This window comes from Balaenoptera musculus, chromosome 19 (genome assembly GCF_009873245.2).
Source record: "Balaenoptera musculus isolate JJ_BM4_2016_0621 chromosome 19, mBalMus1.pri.v3, whole genome shotgun sequence".
NCBI lineage: Eukaryota > Metazoa > Chordata > Mammalia > Artiodactyla > Balaenopteridae > Balaenoptera > Balaenoptera musculus.
In genome coordinates this window covers 55,952,245-55,972,210 of record NC_045803.1, presented here as the reverse complement: position 1 = coordinate 55,972,210, position 19,966 = coordinate 55,952,245, and the positions used below count along the sequence as shown (strand labels likewise).

At 47.1% G+C, this 19,966-nt stretch overlaps 1 protein-coding gene across 6 annotated transcripts in view; it reads left to right on the top strand.

Annotated features, from left to right (window-relative positions):
• Positions 1 to 337: 337 nt before the first annotated feature.
• MBTPS1 (membrane bound transcription factor peptidase, site 1) overlaps positions 338 to 19,966 on the top strand; it is a 49,888-nt gene continuing 30,259 nt past the window's right edge. Inside the window, exons 1-9 of one of the 6 annotated variants that reach the window (XM_036833331.1) lie at positions 339 to 513; positions 9,134 to 9,189; positions 10,636 to 10,680; positions 10,787 to 10,868; positions 11,394 to 11,879; positions 12,593 to 12,850; positions 15,782 to 15,988; positions 17,557 to 17,667; positions 18,099 to 18,208. In XM_036833331.1, the coding sequence (XP_036689226.1) occupies positions 11,711 to 11,879; positions 12,593 to 12,850; positions 15,782 to 15,988; positions 17,557 to 17,667; positions 18,099 to 18,208 (855 nt within the window). In that variant the 5' untranslated portion in view covers positions 339 to 513; positions 9,134 to 9,189; positions 10,636 to 10,680; positions 10,787 to 10,868; positions 11,394 to 11,710. Of the gene's footprint in view, positions 514 to 9,133; positions 9,190 to 10,572; positions 10,681 to 10,786; positions 10,869 to 11,393; positions 11,880 to 12,592; positions 12,851 to 15,781; positions 15,989 to 17,556; positions 17,668 to 18,098; positions 18,209 to 19,966 lie in introns of all 6 variants that reach the window. The other 5 variants (XM_036833329.1, XM_036833330.1, XM_036833332.1 and 2 more) reach the window with 5 other exon arrangements.

Below are 19,966 nucleotides of genomic sequence, written 5' to 3'. Positions count from 1 at the left end.
CCAGCTGCCGCGCGGGTAAAACGGGTAGCGGTTTGCAAGGGGCGCGCGCTGAACCCGGCTCTCGCTCCGGACACCTAAAGGCCCCAGGAGGAGAGCGCTGGAGTAGAAGCTTTCAGGGGCCGTTTCGCCACGGCTGTCCTCTGCAGGACCGAGCCCGGCCCGGGCCAGTGCAGGTTCCGTGAGCTCCTGCCCTAACTCCCTACGCATCCCTCGCCGGCCCATTCCAACAGTCCCTTCCCCGGACTCCGACCCGGTCCCGCCCCAGGGCCGCAAACTTCGCGAGACCTTCGTCTGTCCTCCCGGCCCGGGCCCCGCGGCCCCCGGCGTCCAGAGCGCGCACGCAGGGCACGCACGGCCGGCGGGGCCGGCGCTCCAGGCCGTTGGTCTCCCCGCCCGGATCGCGCAGTATCGCGAGCGTTGGGAGTAAACACCCCGCATGGAGATCCGAGGCGTGTTCGCCGCGGAGGCGCCGTTATCCCGGGCCGGGCGGACCCGAGCGTGAGGCCGCCGCAGGTACGTCAGGCGGCCGGCTCCCAGGAGCCGCCGCCTCTCCGTACCCGCGCGGCAGTCCGCGCTCTCCGGCGTGCCCGGCGTGCTCGAGGCCCCGAGGGCGGGGGTCTGCGCTGGCGGGGGAGGCGGGCGGCGGCGTGGCCTCGTTGCGCCCCGGGAACCGCGGGGCGCCGACTGGGCGGTGCGAGGGCGACGGTGCGGGGCGCGGGGAGGACGGGCGGCTTGACGCTCCGGTGCACTGCATGCCTGCCCGTGGGAGCCTCGCGGTCCCCTCCGCTCGCCCCAGACCGGCCCGGCTCCCGGCTGGTGTCCCCGCGTGGCCCTCTCTGCGTGTTGACACGCTTCGGTAGCTTGCTCCATTTCACCGTTTTCTTTATCTGAAATACACTTTAACGGAGTCAAACCATATGCCTGGCCCTGGCCCTGGCCCTCCGCCTCCGAACAGACCGCAGTTCTCGGTCTGCTCCCAGAGGGAGCTGGTATCAGATCTTAAGGGACCTCGGTTCTCTGCCCCGTCTCGGTCTGTACGCACTGCTCCACTGATTTTTCAAAAATGCGGGGTAAGAAGCTCGTCGGCAAGTTGGGTCCGGGAGGCTCTGGTTGACTCTCAGAACCAGAATGCCTTTCAGACCTGTAGGATCTTAAAATCTTGCCTTGCCCTGTCCTGAATGTGCTGCCTGAGACTGTTATACACCGTCTACATATGTTCATTAAGATGTGTACCCCTTGTTTGGGTTAGAGCTCCTGAGACTTTTGGCCTGTTTGCCTATGCAGATTAAGTTAAATATTTACAAGTTACTTTAGATTCTGAAGGACACTTCCAAGTGTCCTTTGAGAGTGGCTTAAGATTTGAGTTGAACTGGAGAATTTCGTTTCCTGTGGCCCTTTAGTCTTGATTGTGCTGGTAAGTAGCGCTCTCACTTAAAGGTCTCAGTCTGCCTGAGTATAAAAATGAGGGGTTTGGAGAACAGTGACTCTTCCCACCCTTTAATCTGCAGCACCCATTTTATATATATATTTTTTAACGTGAGAGCTTTGTTAAGGTAAAGTTACATACCATAAAATTCACCTGCTTTAAGTGTACTTATTCAGTGTTTGTTGGTAGTTGTTGTTTTAGTAAATTTGCGGAGTTCTGCAACCACCATGACCCATTTTAAGATGACATCCCCAAACGATGGCTGGTGCCCATCTGCAGTAACTGCCTGTTTCTAACCCCAGCTCCAGGCAACCACTAATCTGTTTTCTGTCTCCTTCGATTTGTCTTTTCTGAATATTTCGTGTATTCAGGTGAGATCGTATGTGGCCATTGTGTCTGGCTTCTTTTGTTTCGCATACTCTTTTCAAAGTTCATGTACATTGTACCCTGTATCAGTAAGTCATTCCTTTTTTTTAATTGAAGTAGAGTTGATTTACAATGTTGTATTAGTTTCAGGTGCACAGCAGAGTGATTCACTTATACATATATATTCTTTTTCAGGTTCTTTCCATTACAGGTTATTCCAAGATATTGAGTATAGTTCCCTGTGCTATACAATGGGTCCTTGTTTATCTATTTTATATATAGTAGAGTGTATCTGATAATCCTAAACTCCTAGTTTGTGCCTTCCCCCAATACTTCATTCCTTCTTATGGCCCAGTAATATCCCAGTGTATGGATATAACACATTTTGTTTATCCATTCATGCAGGACACTTTTTTTGGGGGGGGTGGGGCTGTGTGGCATGTGGGATCTTAGTTCCCCGACCAGGGATCTTACCCGAGCCCCGTGCAGTGGAAGCGCGGAGTCTCAACCACTGGACGGCCAGGGCAGTCCCCTGGACACTTTTCTCAAATAAAATGTTACGTTTCCATGTATGATGCAGATGGCCAGAGCCCTTTTTGTTAGAGGTGGCGGCAGGGGTGGCAGGTGGGACCCTTGCCCATAAGCTGTCTCCGTTGTGCTCCCCAAGTATCCCTTATATCCCTTATATTATAAGGCTTATAATCAAGAGTTGGTTGCGTCTATAAATAAAGAAATTCTAGTTCAGTGCTTGCAGAGCCTTAGAAGCACCTAGGGTCCTATGGGATCAAGCGGGCTCTCTTCTGAAGAGTCAGGGGGTTTTAGCGTTCCCTTCCCATTCACGTGTTGTTTGATCGCATTTTCTGTCGGTCTGGTGGTAGATAGTTCTTGCCCCGCCTGCTGCCTCTTTCATTTGTGTGCAGCCAGCCCTCGGTGACTTGAAATATTAAGAACGGGAGGCTGGACCTTGGTTTCTCAGTGTTTGGCCTGAGTCAGGTTAGGGAGACTGATTTCCTCCTCCCTGTGGCCTAATCGGTTTTGACATGCTGAGAAATCTGTTAACTTGGTTTATTAATATTGAGAATGTCTTTTTGCTTAAGAAAATGAGTTTAAAATAAAATGAGGAAAGTACTAGCCTTATATGGGGCTGGCCAGTACTGGATGGCTGAAGGGTCAAGAGAATAAGGAGACAGGAGCCACATCTGAGAAAGAATAGGCAATAAAAACAGTGTAGACCATGGTCCTTAACTTTGGCACTCTTGACTCTTGGGGCTGAATTACTTGTGTTTTTGCCCCCTACAAAACCTACTAATGGACAGAATGTGCCAGAATGAATGGTTCAGTCAGGCTTAAGAATACACCTTTGTTTTAAGATAGTGTGGTCTGGCATCTCTTAAATGTTAGCCTGCTAAACAATGGTAATACAGTCAAGTATGCAGTTAGTTACAAAAGTGGTATTTTTACAGTCAAATTTTAATTGAACTGAGTGGTATCCTTCCATGGCCTAAATAGTTCAATTTTCTCTGGATCTATTTCAGTAAAGGGTCATTAAAAAGCAAGGCACATCTTCATAATTAGACGACTATCAGGTGATACAAGTCATTTCCTCTCATCTGAATTGTGTTCTTTAATTATTTGCAAAGAAATCATTTTGGGTGTACTTTAGCTATACCTAGCATCATAATCCTAGTGATACTCTTATAATGCAAAGTAGAAGATTCTCAGAGCTGTAAGGAATGATAGCTGTCACTTGCCCAAGTAATACATCTCCTCTACCTTGTCTCCCTTTTATACACGTCTCATTAAATATTATTCCTGGCATTGTATTTTTTGAGCTGTTTATTTTACATTTAGTATTTAATGTCAAATATTTTTTGATTGTACCTTTATTGGAGGCATAATTATACTTATTTATGGAAAATCCATAATTTTGTAAATACCATCTTTTAGGGTGTACCTTTGTATGGAAAGATAACCAGGTCTTCTACAGTGAGAATTTGTAGAAATTAAATCCAGTAAACACTTAGTGGATCCAGTAACAGCCCTAACCAGGCCTTATGAGTAAGTGATATTACAGATGATAAACCTGTTCAGAATGTACTAGCTAAAAGCATAGCCTTAAGCTAGAAGGTAGACACAGAGAGATTTTTGAAAACAATTCCTAGGAAATAGATCCCTTTTAAGCTCTGCTATATGTACAAATAAAATTACATTTTTAACGTATTTTGACTTTGTGCCACTGTCTTACCAGAAAATTGGTTTTTCTATAAAATTTATTTTAAAAGATTTATTAAAGTATTTAAATAATATGTTTTATCTAATTTAAAAGTGTAACATGTGCTCTTTGTGAAAAGGTATGAATAGAATTAAGAAAATAACTACCTGTAATCATAATATCGAAAGGTAATAGAATCATTGGTACCATTTTGGTGGATATTTTTTCATGTTCTTTTTTCCTTGTGCATATAGATACATATTTAAAAATCAAGATTTGGATCACACTGTACATGAACTGTTTTACTTAATATTTCATTAGCATTTCCCCCATATTCTTTGGGAAATATATTAGTTTCCTATGGCTGCTGTATCAAATTTCTATAAACTTGGTGGCTTAAAACAACACAAATTTATTCTCTTGCAGTTCTGGAGGTCGGTAGTCTGAAGTCGGTCTCACGGGGCTGAAGTCAAGGTGTCAGCTTCATTCTTTCTGGAAGTTCCAGGGAAGAATGTGTTTCCTTCCCTTTTCCAGCCTCCAGAGGCACCTGCATTCTTTGGCTCCTGACCTCCTCCTATATCACCTCAGCCTCATGTTTCCATCATCAGTTCCCTGCCTCCCTCTTATAAAGACTCTTGTAATTACATTGGACCCACCTGGATCATCCAGGACACTAGACGTCCTTAGTTTAGTTACACCTGCAAAGTCCCTTTGGCCATATAAAGTAACATTATAGGTTCTGGGGATGAGAATGTGGACATTTTTTTGGGGACCATTATTCAGCCTTCCAAAGGAGCATAGTTTGAAATTGCTGCATTGCATTCCATTGATTTTTATAATGTAGATTATAGAGACACTGAGGTTAATTTTACCAGCTGTTTACTATCTCAATTCCGTAATTCCTTAGAATGAGGAATACTTTTAATTTCTCTTTGACTAGCTCAGTCCATCTCTTGGTGTGTTCAGATATCATTCTGTGTGACAGGTGATGGGTGTAAACCTATCTGACAAGGTCCATGGTCTGGTTGTGCACACATGGGTCTGTGCAGACTGAGTCTCACAGAAGAGGCTTAAAGTTGCCCCCACTCCTCCACCGCATTTTCTTTTTAAAAATTATTTTATTTATTTATTTATTTTTGGCTGTGTTGGGTCTTCGTTGCTGCTCACGGGCTTTCTCTAGTTGCGGCGAGCGGGGGCTACTCTTCGTTGCAGTGGGCGGGCTTCTCATTGCAGTGGCTTCTCTTGTTGCGGAGCACGGGCTCTAGGCGCGCGGGCTTCAGTAGTTGTGGCACGTGGACTTCAGTAGTTGTGGCTCGCGGGCTCTAGAGTGCAGGCTCAGTAGTTGTGGCGCACGGGCTTAGTTGCTCCACGGCATGTGGGATCTTCCTGGACCAGGGCTTGAACCCGTGTCCCCTGCATTGGCAGGCGGATTGTTAACCACTGCACTTCCAGGGAAGTCCTCCACCACATTTTCAAATTCATACTTCCACCCTCCTGAGGGCAGCCCTAGCAACTGAGACTAAATGTAGGACCTTTTTTTTTTTTTTTCTTTTTGCATATTTTGGAAACCATTCAACCTGCCAGAAAGGGTCCAAGAACAATACAAGACCTTTTTTCCCCTCTGAACCATTTGAAAGTAAGTTGCAGACCTGACGTCCATTATCCCTGGATACTTTAGTGGGCATTTCCTGCAAGCAAGGACCTTTTTATGCAGTCATAGCACAGCCTTCAAAATCCAGAAGTTAGTCTTGATACGCCACTGCTAGCTAATCACAGGTTGGCCCCATTCAGGTTTTGCCAGTTGTTCATTCCAGTAATGTACTTACAGTAAAGGGATCCAGTTCAGAGTCTTGAGTTGCAGTTAGTGGTCATGTCTCTTGAGTCACCTTCAATCTCAGCCACTCCTTGACTTTCATTACCTCAGTACTTATGGAAATTCTATGCGAGTTGTGTTGAAAAATGTCCCTCGATTTGGGTCCTGATGTTTCCTTAGGATCTGATTCAGGTTGTGCGTCTTTGGCAGGAGCCCCTCAGGTGATGCCAGGCTCTTCCAGTGCGTCTGCCTGGTGGACCTGGGTCCATTTGTCCCATCTCTGGTTAACTTGATGAAGCGTCTCCATTGTAGGGTTACCCTGTTTCCTTTCGTAAATCAAGATTTTGCTGGGAGGCATTCTGAGACCATGTAAATAACTTATTCCTCTTCACAGTTTAAGTTTATTTTACGTATATATGCTACAGTGGACTCATGTTTTCCTGTTGTATTCAGTGGGTCAGGATCTGTTACTTTCATTATTTACTTTGATGCTCAGATTGTCATCCCATGCTGGCCTCTGTGTCCCTTTGACACGTGCCCACCATTCTTTGAGCTTTTCCTTACTTTCTGGCACAAGAAGATGTTCCAGACTCATCTCTGTTTACCCTGCCCAGCCTGGAACTAGCTCTCTCTCCAAGGAGCTTGGTTTCTTTTTTTTTTTTTTTTTGAGCCTGGTTTCTTTTAATGGAGAATAGTTATTTAGAAAACCAGTTCTGGGTTCCCTCCTGTTGGGATATCACTGCCCTTGTGTCCTTTCAGCAGACAGAGCTAGGAAATACATGTATGTGTGTTTGTGTGAATGTATTTTTCTACATCTGTCTGTATATTGAAAACCTTGAGTTCACACCAGTACTTCGAGTTTTATTCTGACCCTGCATGGTTCATTCCAGTTTTCCCCTTTCATATTTGAGACTTCCTTCTCTGTCAGTGAGAAATCTGCCTCCCATTATCCACAAAATATTTATTTGATCAAATCAGTGTCCCTTTGTCACTGCCGGCGCCTCACGCAGGCGCTGACACCCCTCGCCAGGGCCTCTCCCCCCGCAGCCTCCATCACTGCACGCCAGGCCGCTGCAGCGCTCCCACCAACGCCTCCTTCTTGTCCTCGGCCCATTAGTTTTATAAGAAGTGTTTTCTTTTCCTGTGGTGTCTGTGCTCACCTTACGCCTGTTGCTGCATATGTGTTTGCCACTAGATGCTGAGCCTGCCTTGGGGACACACTTTCCAGGTCTGCACTGTGGAGTGACAGCAGGAGGGAGCCGTTGTGGACACGGTTGAGGGGTGCCTTCAGAGCCCTGTGGAGGAGTCGGGGGAGCCGTAGCTTTAAAACAAACAGGCCAAGGGCGCAGAGGCCGGTAGACAGTGGCCGGTCTTCTGTCCCCAGTGCCCACGCCATCACTCACCAGCCTCTAGATCCCCCGTGGCGTTTTTCTTTTCCTCAGTGCAAATTTATGTTTTGAAGCTCTCTCTTTCTGGGATTGGGAAACCGTAGAAACCTCCATATCTGTTGTCACTCTTAGAAGGAGTGTCTTCCTAGAACCCAGATTTTAGTTCACCTTTAAAGAACAGAAGCAGGTCAACCAGATCCAGAGAGGGAGTGTGTCCTTGTTCCTGTCCTTCCCGGCCTTCTCGTTCCTCCCCCTCCCTGGGAATTTTCCTCGTGAGGGTGTCTTCTTTCCAGCCCCTGTGGTTTGGAGACTTCGCTAGTGTGGCCCTTTGGTGAGAGGTTCAGTGACCTTTCAATTACTAAACCAGTGACCGCTGTGCATTATGGAAATTTTTCCCCTAATTTGGGGGTTTTGACCTCCCTCTTCCCCTCCGCCCTGAGCCGGGCCCCCCAGCTCTCATGCTCACCCGAGAGGACTCAGGTCCTGCCTGTGCTTCCTGAGCCGGCTTTTCCTGCAGCCTCCGCCATCCCGTTTGGGGCAGACGCCCTGGGTGTTGGGCCGGAGGCCTCGGTGCAGTCCCTGCCTCCGCACGTGCACGTGGTCGTCAGCCGGGTCTGTCCGCTCTGCCTTCGCCTCCCCTGCCCCTCCGTGGCCCAAGCCACCCTCTTCACAGGGGCCTTCCAGGGGTCCCCCGCTTCCGCCTGTGTCCGCTCCACATGGAGGCTGGAGCGAGCCGGCCGGCGCGGCTCCTTTGCTCCGCTCACGCTTTCCCTGCCCGTTCAGCGCTAGGGCACGGGCCTCTCATCTCCCCTTCCGAGGTCCCCTTCCCTGGCCCCTGGCCTCTGCTTCTCCTGACACACGCCAAGCGTGTTCTTGCTCGGGCTCCTGCCCTCGTCTCCCCAGCGCCCGCAGCACCCTTCCCCAGGTGGCTTGGCGAGCGTCCCGCTTCCATCGGGTCTTCACTCAAAAGTCCCCTTCCAGAAGCTTCTGCAGCACTCTGTCTCACCTTCACCCCTCCCCCTGACTTGTCACATCCTCCTTCTTTCTTTTTTCTGCTTTCAAAATACAGGATTTATCACCAGCTAAATGCCACGTCTTCTCGTCATCGTGTGTGTTACCTGTCTCCCCGTGAAAGGGCCGCTCCACGAGGCAGAGATTTTGGTTGTCTTGTGCTCATTGCTGTGCGGGGCCAGCCGGAGCAGTGCCTGGCTCTGGCGCTCCCGGGGAAATGGGTCGGATCGGACGAGGGAACCAAGCCGCTGGGCCCCCGCCCCCCCCGCCCCCGCGGGGTTCTAGTTCTGCACGGCGCTCCGCTGGCTCTGAGCGGCTGTGTTTCCGCTTGTCCGCTGGCCCTGCTGCTCAGCCCCGTGCCTGCCTCAGCGCCCGCCCTGCCACCCTCTCCAGCCTGGCACCGATGACTGGCCGCTCCTACGCGCACCCTGCATTTCCTCGCCGGGATGTAGCTCTGCTCAGGATGCCCCGCTTCTCCTTCCGTATCTCCACGCTTCCAGCTCTGCCGGGGTCAGAGCCAGCTGCCAGCCGCCTCTCCGGAAGGCTCCTCCTTCCGTCCCACGTCCCCGGCGCTGGCCCTGTGCCTCTCCTTTGCTGTCGTCCTTTCCTGCGCTTGGCTTAGCCGTTGGCGTTTGTGCTTGGCCTCCTTGCAGGATCCCACCTGGAGGGCTGCGTCCCTCACCTACTAACAACACGTGTTTCCTCTGTAACCCCTGGCAATGTCTGCAACTTGGTTAGCACTTCATAAATTTGTATGATGTAGTGAGTAAATTAAGGTAGACTGTCTTACGATCGTACAGTGTCCTGTTTTCCGAAGACCTAAGAAGTTTCCTGTTTCTATTTGGAAGAGAACTGATTAGGCATTTTAAAATTTCAGAATCCCTAACCTTTTCTTTCCATTTCTCTTTCTTTTAAAGTCAGGCTCCTGCCTCAGCTGTAAGAGAACATCAGCTATCTCCCCCCCAGGCTGATTGTAAGTTCACTGTCTTTACCTGTGTGTGAATTATTTTGGAACAGGTTGAATTGAAGTTGATCTAACCCAACGTGTTAGGTCTAATATTTGCTCACTAGTATGGAGCACTAATATTTGTGTTATATCCAGTCCAAATGTGTCATAGATTCTTTAGTATTCTGTTTTTATTTTAATTTTTTAATTGCCTTAATTGAGACCCATTTAAATCTTTTCACTGTAAGTTCATTTCCTATTAACATAAGAGCTCTTATCACCAGTGATTAGCTTTCTCTTCTTTGACCCGTAATACTATAATTAGGTCAGCTATATGCTTCAGATAGTTGTAGTCTGTGATACTGCTGCAGGTATCAAGTATGAACAAAAACTTGGGCCTCACTCCCAAGCGGCTTGCTATAAAATAGGTTGGAGTGACTGTTGGTGTCCCCTGTTGCTTTTCTTCCATCTTTCTGTTCTGGTCTTTGTTTTGAATTTCTTTGTTTATATGACTGGCATTCTCATTGTTCTTCATGTTGCTATGGAAATAACTTTTAATATTTCATTTCTGTCTGATTAACTCTGTTCCACCAACCTTGATCTCCAGTTGCAGAGATAGGCCTGCTTTTCAGGATCATTTGTTATTATAACAATGAATGTCCTAATTATTGAACTTCAAAGATTGTTCAGATACTCTTAACCCCTTACTTTTCTTTTCCCTTAATAAATTTATTTATTTTATTTGTTTATTTTTGGCTGCGTTGGCTCTTTGTTGCTGCGCACGGGCTACTCTTCGTTGCGGTGCGCGGGCTTCTCATTGCGGTGGCTTCTCTTGTTGCGGAGCGTGGGCTCTAGGCACGTGGGTTGCAGTGGTTGTGGCACGTGGGCTCAGTAGTTGTGGCTCGCGGGGTCTAGAGTGCAGGCTCAGTAGTCGTGGCGCACGGGCTTAGCTGCTCTGCGGCATGTGGGATCTTCCCGGACCAGGGCTCGAACCCGTGTCCCCTGCATTGGCAGGCAGATTCTTAACCACTGCGCCACCAGGGAAGCCCAAACCCTTACTTTCCTTTATCAGTGCTTTCCTGTTTATAGAGGCACACATGAATAGTTCCAGAAACCACAGACTCCTTGTTGCTCTCAGGTAGCAGTTTCTGCCGGAAGAATGGGTTTAACACCTTGACACTCCTCTCTTGAAAGGGGGCTAACTCCTTGTCCTACGTGTTTTCTTTTTAGAAATAAGTAGCGATGGAAGGCCCTGTCTGTCTCGTTGGTCTGTCTTCCCCCTGCTGGATTATTTATGTTTCTGGTGTGAGCTGTGCAACGGATTTTTCTGGGCGTGCTGCAGCCTGTGTTGTTGTTTTATCACTGCTCTGTTCTTCATTGTGAAGAATTATGATTTTCCTGACCATTCAGATATTTTGAAAGGTATTCGTGCTCACGTGCAGTTTAATACTCAGCAGTTTTCTTTGGCAACAGCTTTTACCTCACAGACTGTCCTCTCATGTCACTTCCAGTGAAGAGGTAATTTGATTTTATAGCATATTCAGCAGGTTGAAAATCTTTAAGTTGAGGCTTCAGATAAAATACACTTAGTGACAATAAAAACTCTTCTGTGCTCTCTTCATAGCATTGGCATAAAGTATTTCAAAACCTGAAGAGGCATAGTTTGAGTAATTTTAGACCATTTATGTCGTCTCTTAAAGAAGGTGGTAAGTACATGACTTGCATGGAAATTAGTTTGCTCTTAGGTGTTAATTCTACAGCAGAAAGTAAGGGTGTATACCAAGCTTTTGCCTGAAAAATTGGTGAAATTTATGGGGAATTAAAGTGCTGACTGGGGAAATACCCTGGAGATGAAGAGCTGCAAATGATAGGAAAATACGGCATCTGAAATAGAGGCGTAGTAAGGACCATAGGCGAAGGGTCATGGTTCCTCCTCCTCCGTGGTGCTGGGGTGCTCAGGGCCAGTGTGCTTAATATTCCTGGGGTTATTTGTCATCCTTATTTTTCTCATTTATTTTATCCTATTTTAGTTTTGAAGCTGCCTTAAAACTTTTTTTCCCCTGAAAGAAGTGAGGAGTAACTAAAGTGAAATAATAAGATGTCCCATGGTTTTATTCTGTCTTGTAGCTGGTGTGTCTTTTTGACCCTCTTATCTAAATTGCAGGGATCACTAACCCTCGCCGGCTCTGTCGGTGCGCTGCTGAGGTCTCTGCGCTTGCTTTGTTTTGTAGGCTGGCTCACGGAGTGATCACTCATCCCCGTTGGACTTTGGTTCTGTGGTGCAGATGGAGCGTAGGACTCAGGTGTCTGGGCCAGAGTGAGCGAAGCCTGAGGCCCAAGATGGAGAAGAAACGAAGAAAGAAATGAAAGCCTCTTTTCAGGCCAAACCACAAAAGGCCATGAAATTTAACTTTTATTTACCTTGGACAAGACTATAAAGTGGCTGATCAGTAATGTTTCAGCTTTTAGCTGAAACAGAAATTAACTTATAGTCAAGGAAGAAAAAAGCGCGATTTGAATTTATGCGATTTTATGACCATATTCACTCATGACCATGAAGCTTGTCCACATCTGGCTGCTTCTGCTGGTGGTTTTTCTCTGTGGGAAGAAACATCTGGGTGACAGACTGGAAAAGAAATCTTTTGAAAAGGCCCCGTGCCCTGGCTGTTCCCACCTGACCTTGAAGGTGGAGTTCTCCTCAACAGTTGTGGAATATGGTAATGATATTATTTTAAAGGTTAGGGACTTCCCCCCACCCCCAATGCGGTTTTTTTCAGATTTATTGTAAGCTTTAGCTTTTGCCGAAAACAATAAATTTCGAATGGGCTGAGTGCATAGTGTTTGGATGTTAATTCTGCTGAATTTTGTTTTTCCAGTATAATTAGCTTATATGAAGCAAGGAAATTGACATTCTGAATTATTTCCCTAAAACTGGATTCCATGGAACAGATGTCATTGTAGCTGGTGAGGGTGGGGACTTCGGAGGGGCTGAAAGTTTATGTGACCAGTTGTGGATAACTAAGCAATTAGTCTTATGTAATCTGCTCTACATTTTGTTACTGTTTTCGGTAAAATAAAACTGAGCCTTCGCTTCTCTGAATTCCTTCTTCCTGTTTGAAAAACTTGCATGCATTTCTCTGCCATACACTCAAATTTCTGTTAATGTTTGGTTTTTGAAAAATAGCTCAGGTATCTGATTCTAAGTGATGTGTCCTGTGATCAGTGGGGTTCATCCACATTGTTTTAACTCAGAGCTCTGGAAACTGCCATCCAGGGTGTTTAAACTAGTCTGTTTGTTTACTCCTCTTTCTACTAGGTTTTATGATAATGTAAGTTTTCTTTTACCAGGGAAGTTTTAGATTAAGTATAATCTTATGTCATAATATAGGTACGTAAATTCTCACTTTTATTTTGTGGTCATTGATTGCAGAGTATATCGTGGCTTTCAATGGATACTTTACAGCCAAAGCTAGAAATTCCTTTATTTCAAGCGCCCTGAAGAGCAGTGCAATCGACAACTGGAGAATTATACCTCGAAACAATCCATCCAGTGACTACCCTAGTGATTTTGAGGTGATTCAGATAAAAGAAAAACAGAAAGCGGGGCTGCTGACACTTGAAGATCATCCAAACATCAAACGGGTAACACCCCAACGGAAAGTCTTCCGTTCCCTCAAGTATACGGAGTGTGAGTACCGTGGCCTTGGGCTGGTCTGTATCCGTTTCTGCTGCGCTGGGAATAGCGGGAGGATGTGCGTATTCCCACGTGGCAGAATTTGAAAAGCAGTACAGCGAATACTCCTGTCCCTCCATCCGGTTTCGTCAGTCGTGAACATTTTCCTGGCAGGAATTTAAAAAACCAAAAAGAGACTTCGTGCTTCTTTCTGATAGAAACAAATAATGAAAGTTTGCAGTAGAGGGTGATCGTGATCTTTGTCGTGTGGGAAGTGATTTTCACCAGGTTCCTCTCAAAGCGTCCAGGCTTTGAGGCCCTGACGCCCCTTCACGCTCTGAAACGAAGACGGTGTCTTTGAGTCTCCTTTTTATTTGCATTTTGCTTCTTTCAGCGCATGTTTTTATTTTTGAAGGCATCTTGCAAAACACCTCTTCCTTGGGTTTCATTTTGCTTTTCTCAGACCCTCGCGACCGCGCACCGTCGCGCCTCCGCTGGGCTTGTTTAAGCTGGGAAGCTGGGCAGGTGCAGGGACGGAAGGAATTTGCTGAGTTCCTTTCAGCCCCAGGGCTTACTTTCCTAGTCCTTACAACTCGGGCCTGTCGAGATAAGTTTATCCTCAGATAACAAGTTGCATATTATTGCATAATATTTTCCAAAGCAAATGTATTACCAAAGGAAAGGGTTTTTTTTCCCCATTTGACATAAACTGGGGCAACAGATTGCTAGTTCCATTACCGTTTATTGTCATTTCTTTCATTAGATGGAAAAAGAAATACAATTTTGCTTTTCTTTTTTCGTCTGTCATATACTAGGCCTGAGAGCCTCTGAGGTTTCAAAAAACACCCAGGGGACAAGCCTGACTAATTTGCATGCTGTGACAGCCAGTTCGAGCGTCAGCTGTGGAATTCAGGTGTCTGACTTCGCAGAGCTCTCTCTGCTAGCCCACGTCTCGTGGTGCTTTTTCTCTTTGAAAAGCAGTAACCTCAGAGCAATCCAGGAAGATAAAAGCAAACCAAAACTTGTACAGTTAGCCAAATATATAAATTGTGCCTTTTTTATTTTTTAATCTTATCTTAAAGAGCTGCAGAATATTTTAGGAAACATGGAAGGGCTGATTTTAGGACAGGAAGCGTAGGGGCTCATGGTTGGGGTTCCCTTCTGTATCCTCTCCACCATGGTTGTCAGCTGCTGTGCTCGACAGCCCATAAGGAAATAGTATGTATCTCCCTCTTGTTAGCCGTGACCTTCTGTGGTAAGCAACTCAAAGATTCTTTAAGCTTCAGCGCTTCTCATCCAGAAAATGGAGATAGTACTACCTTCCTCGGAGTTCTTACAAAGGTAAAAGGAAGTAGTGCGCGTGAAGAGAGCTTAGCAGATTTCTTAGGCTGTTGTGAGCAGACATTAAATGTTCATTTTTTGGGACTTCCCTGGCGGTCCAGTGGTTAGGACTCCGTGCTTTCACTGCTGGGGCCCGGGTTCAAACCCTGGTCGGGGCACTAAGATCCCAAATACCACGTGTCATGGCCAAAAAAAAAAAAAAAGTTCATTTTTTCTGTGGCTCTGTTGTTCGAAGGCTTTGCTTTATTTTGGGTTGGAATCTGTCACACTCTGGATCCCATCCCGGGTCTCTCCATGGGCCATAAGACAGAGCTAACCTGAGTTCCACAAGACAGCACTGCAGGGTATTTCAAGGCTATCCTGGTGTCCCCCTTAACAGTTCCTTCTCTCCAGGATAATAAAAATACCCAGTTCCTTCAGGGGTTACTAACACGACCTGGCGTCAAGTCCCCTTCTTCGAACACTTCCTGTTTTCCCTTAACGAGTGAAGCCAGAGTTGAATGCAGTCCTTTGGTTGCGGCCCAGTCTGCTGAAGGGAGAGCACAGCAGACCCGTCCTTTGTTCGAATATTGTCCTTCAATTAGTGCCCAGGCTGTTGACCAAAGGAACAGAATCAACATGGGAGGTCCAGTATAGAATAATTTCAGTTGCACTGTGCAAATAATTACTTAATGGAATTGACATGACTGCATATTTTTCCCGGTCCCTGTACTTTCATGGGTGTAGCCTGGTGAGACCAGAAGGAAAGCTAAAGTAATTGGCTTTAGAAACAGAACCTCAGTGGTATTACAGACTTGCCCTTTAGAAACGGATTTGAAAGATGGTTTTTTCTTCATTATAGCATGGTTTTTGAAAGGTAAAGGGACAGCCCTTGTGGTATTTCTTCTACTTTTTTCTTCCACTAAAAAAAAAAAAAAAAAAGTATTTACAGATAGTAAAATCCATGCTTTTTAGTGCACAGTTTGGCGAGTCTTGGTAAAAGTGTGCAGTCAGGTGCCCACCAGCAAAATCAAGATACAAGACAGTTCCATCACCCCCAGCAATCCCCCGAGTCCTCTGTTTTGCTGTTTGAAGGGCGACGTTCTAGCAGATACGCACGCTGAGGACGTTGAGCGGGTCACAGTAGGAGAAGGCCGGAGCGAGGTGTCCTGGGATCACACGGCTTCCTCCTGCCCCAGGGATCACACTGTGAACGGTGAAGCTTCACCATCGCTTAGTGGACATTTTCTTACGCTCTGCCCTCCCCGCCCAGCACACACACACTTGTGGTTCAGTGGGAATAAGTGGCTGATGAAAAACCACGCATTTCTTCAGTTTTAGTATCACAGTTGACTTTATTTCTTCAGAAGTGATTATCTTATCAGTCTTTCCCTGCCTTACATTGGTTAGAAAATTCCAGGTAAAGAACCGTTTGGGAATAACGTGATGGATAAATGATATCCTCTGACTCTAACCGCACGGAGAAGCCCCTTCTAGCAGAGGGGAGAGAATATCACCCCCCTGCAGAAGGGATTCCAGAAGGGAGTCATTGCACTGGGGGAGTGACTGTTTCCCTGACAGGTACGTGTCCCCTGCGTTTCTGATCTTTCTCTCCCGTGGCTGCAGCTGACCCCGCCGCCGCGCCCTGCAACGAGACCCGCTGGAGCCAGAAGTGGCAGTCGTCCCGCCCCCTGCGCAGGGCCAGCCTCTCCCTGGGCTCAGGTTTCTGGCACGCCACCGGGAGACACTCGAGTAGACGGCTGCTCAGGGCCATCCCGCGCCAGGTCGCCCAGACGCTGCAGGCCGACGTGCTGTGGCAGATGGGCTACACAGGTGGGCCTTTCAGCCCGGGGCGGCCTCCCCTCCAGGGCCTCACGGGTCTGTCCTTCTGTGGGTTGAGCTGGACGCCCCTCGTCTCTGGCTCCTGTTGTGCTGGGCATCTGTTTCTGTGGCTTTTCTAATTCTTCAGTCCTGTTCACTTTTTGTGTCTTATTTTCCTGTACTGTTTCTGAGGTTACAAGGAGTAGATTGTGGAGTGTTTCTTTCCTGTTGACACATGTGAACAGACACGGCACTGCCCCTGCCAGAGCTGACTGGCAGTCCAGCAGAGTTCTGTAATGTCCCAGGGAATGAGGTCAAATCCAGAGATAGTTACCTTGATTTGGGCAGTCCCGTGAAATTGAGCGTATCCCTCCTGTGTGGTGCCCTGTGTGCAGCATGGCTAAGTGATTGACTGTCGAGGTTGTTACCTTTTGTTTCGGAACAGGAAACAATAGTAACGACCCTATCCTGGGAAATACAACTCACAACCCATCAGATTTTTTTTCTTGCTGATACATCACGGCAGAAAATTCCTGTTTTAACTAATGTGGAGGTTTGGACCCTAAATATCAGCCCATGTCTCTGGCTCCTCATACATCACAGTTTGTCTCAGTGTCTTTTCATTTCTCCTTGGCTTAGAGACCCTTACCTTAGAGAACCAAAGACCTTCCCTTACCGTGCCTCAGACTTAACACCCGGGGGGCTGACATTTTATTAAATTATTGTCTCTTCTTGGTTTATCTTTTTAGGGGGAAAACTTCACAAAACAGAAATTCTCTAACCATCAGAAAAGCATGTTTCATTCCCCCCAAACCAGCTGGTTTCCAGTATTGTGTCTGCATTTTTAAAAAGTAAACAATAGACTTTGTTGGTTATCTCAGTGTAGTTGATTATTTAACGTAGTATTGACACATAAATACAACCCTCATACCAAAAAGACATGACCTGTGTTACTTCCGTTAGCCTTTCAGTGAGTATCTTGTATTTTTTTCTACGTGTTTTCTAGAATTCCTTGATCTCACAGCATGAGTCATGTTTCCCATCGGAGCAGATGGTTTTTGGCCAGTATCTGAAGTAGACTTGTTATCATAGAAAAGTGTGCAATCCAGTGGTTTTCCTTAGAGTGTGGTTTTCGCTGTGTGTGGTGGGCAGCCCCTCTCTGCAGCACTGAGTCCTTGTCGGGAGTAGAAACGGCCCCACCCTCCCGTAAGTGAGTGCTTTGTGGTGCCCTTCGCCCCACGGGCCTCTCTAAGCAGATGAGGAGATGGCGACTTGGAGAAAATGGCCCAGAGGGGAAAATCAGTCATTGGTGGAGGATCGGGAGAGGTGGTTCCACCCCTGAGAGCTGGTGACGTTGAGGGGCGTCCAGAGGGACTTTCTGTGTGGCCTCAGGTCTTATTTAGCGGCAGGTGACAGTACTCCCCTGCTGTCCCCTCCTCTCCTTAGCACCTGGCCTGCTGTGTGCCCTCTGGGCAGGCTTTGGCCCTGGATCACTTGTCATTCTCTCTGGGTCCCAAAGAGGGATGTATTTCATAAACGGTGATTTCTCAAACACGATTGTGCTTTCTTTTTGGAATAAGGTGCTAACGTAAGGGTTGCCGTTTTTGACACCGGGCTGAGTGAGAAGCACCCCCACTTCAAAAACGTGAAGGAGAGAACCAACTGGACCAACGAGCGAACGCTGGACGACGGTGGGTGGCCGATGTCCTGAGAGCCCGAGGGGGTGTTTTCTGGTCACAGGCGGGCCTTGCATCACTCCCATCCTCCGTTTTGTCAGCTGAGAGGGTATTTTTCTGTGTACATGCTTAAACAGTCCATGTACAACAGCTATTCAGACAGACCCAAGCTGTTTCGTGCCTGTTGGCAGAAGCTTTTCAGAGTAGGTCGGGAGGTGAGTGAGGAGAGAGGGACGCCTGGTGGAGGGGAGCCTCCTTGTTGGGGGGAGGGCAGGAGCGGCTGGACCCAGAGGTGGGGCTGGTGAGGCCTGGGCTCTGCGTGGAGGCACCGGAGAGGTGCCGGGGAGTCTGTGTCTCGGGCTTGGACAATGAGCTCGTTTGAAATGCTGCATCTTGGCACACGTCGTACCAGCTGTGTTTCGTGCCTTCTTCCTTTTGGACAACAGGGCTGGGCCACGGCACGTTCGTGGCAGGTGTGATAGCCAGCATGCGGGAATGCCAGGGATTTGCTCCAGATGCAGAACTGCACATTTTCAGGGTCTTTACCAACAACCAGGTAGGTGTTTTGAGGACCCCTGAAAGGTAAAGGGTTGATATTAAAATGTGAAAAGTCAAAACTCTAGAAAACGTGCTGGTTTAAAAGCAGCACACGGTTGGGCTTCCCCAGTGGCACAGTGGTTGAGAATCTGCCTGCCAATGCAGGGGACACAGGTTCGAGCCCTGGTCTGGGAAGATCCCACATTCCGCCGAGCGGCTGGGCCCGTGAGCCACAACTACTGAGCCTGCGCGTCTGGAGCCTGTGCTCCGCAACAAGAGAGGCCGCGATAGTGAGAGGCCCGCGCATCGCGGTGAAGAGTGGCCCCCGCTTGCCGCAACTAGAGAAAACCCTCGCACAGAAACGAAGACCCAACACAGCCAAAAATAAATAATAAATAAATTTTTTAAAAAATTAAAAAAATTAAAAAAAAAAAAAGCAGCACACGTCTGCGGTGCTGAGCTGCGGCTGGCGTCCCCCGTGTGCTGTGCTGTCCCTCGCGTCCCTCCGCGGGGCGGCTTTGCCCTGCTCCCAGCGCCCCCTCCATTGGCCTCACTGGAACCCCGAGGACCCTGCTCCAAGGGGATGCCTTGGCCTCCCGTTTCTCCTGCCCCGCCGGCCGGCCCAGGGGTCCTGCCCACCACGTCTCGGCACACTTCTTGTGCTTGAGAGAACAGCCCCGTGTTTGTGTGTTTGCTGCCCCTGCTGGACTGACTGCCTTGAGGGTAGCCTCTGTGCCCAGCACCCAGTGTCGTGTTGGGTAACGTGGATTTAGAAGCTTGTTCCCTCAATCTGCATTTGGAAACGTTACTGAAAAGAGGGAGGGTCCTAGTATTTATTAACTGTTAAAATTTCATTTTTGCACAGGTAATACATGTTCAAAAACATCAAAAGGCAGCACAGGGATACTTCTCCCAACCCTGTCCCCGTCCGACAGGTTCTCACCTTGCTTCCCCGTGTTCCCTATGTGGTGGTTTCTTTTTTTCTCATACCCACTCCTCCTAGAATTTCTTTTGCACATTGAAGCAAATATAAATATATTGTTTTATTTTTAAAAGCCTTTAAAAAACATAATTCTTAATCATAATGTGGATTCTTTTTCCACTGTAAGGTGTTTTTTTTTTTAACATTTTGTATTTATTCACATATTTTCAATTTCCAGTGCTCTTTATTTCTACCTGTAGATCTAAGTTTCCATATCACGTAATTTCTTTTCAGCATGAAAAGATGCTTTTAGTATTGCTTGTAATGCAGTCTAGTAGCTATGATTTCTCTCAGCTTTAGTTATCTGAAAATATCTTTATTTCATCTTTATTCTCAAAAAACTATTCTCACTGAATATAGAATTCTGGATTGAAAGGCTTTTCATTCCCTCCAGTGCTTATTTTATTGTTTTCTGTCATCTATTGTTTTCTACTCTAAGTTTAATTTTGTATCTTATAAAACACGTGAATGGCGATACACAAAGTAATTTAACTTTTGTAGGGAAACTATGAGAGAAATAATAACTATCAGAAATAATTCTGTGAAGTAACTTTCATAGATACCATTTATTCTTCAGTCTATTTAGAAATAAAGAATATTAGACAAATACATTAAACTATTTAGAAACAGTTAACTGAATAGACGTGTCTTAGGACAAGTCCTTTTATAAGAGGGGCAGCTAGAAGTTTGAGGTCTTCCCTGGGCAGGCAGGCTGTAAGGTCAGGAAGGCGCTGGACGTGAGACCGGGCGGGACAGGACCCTGGGAACCTTGCCTTTCCCCAGAGTCCAGCCCCA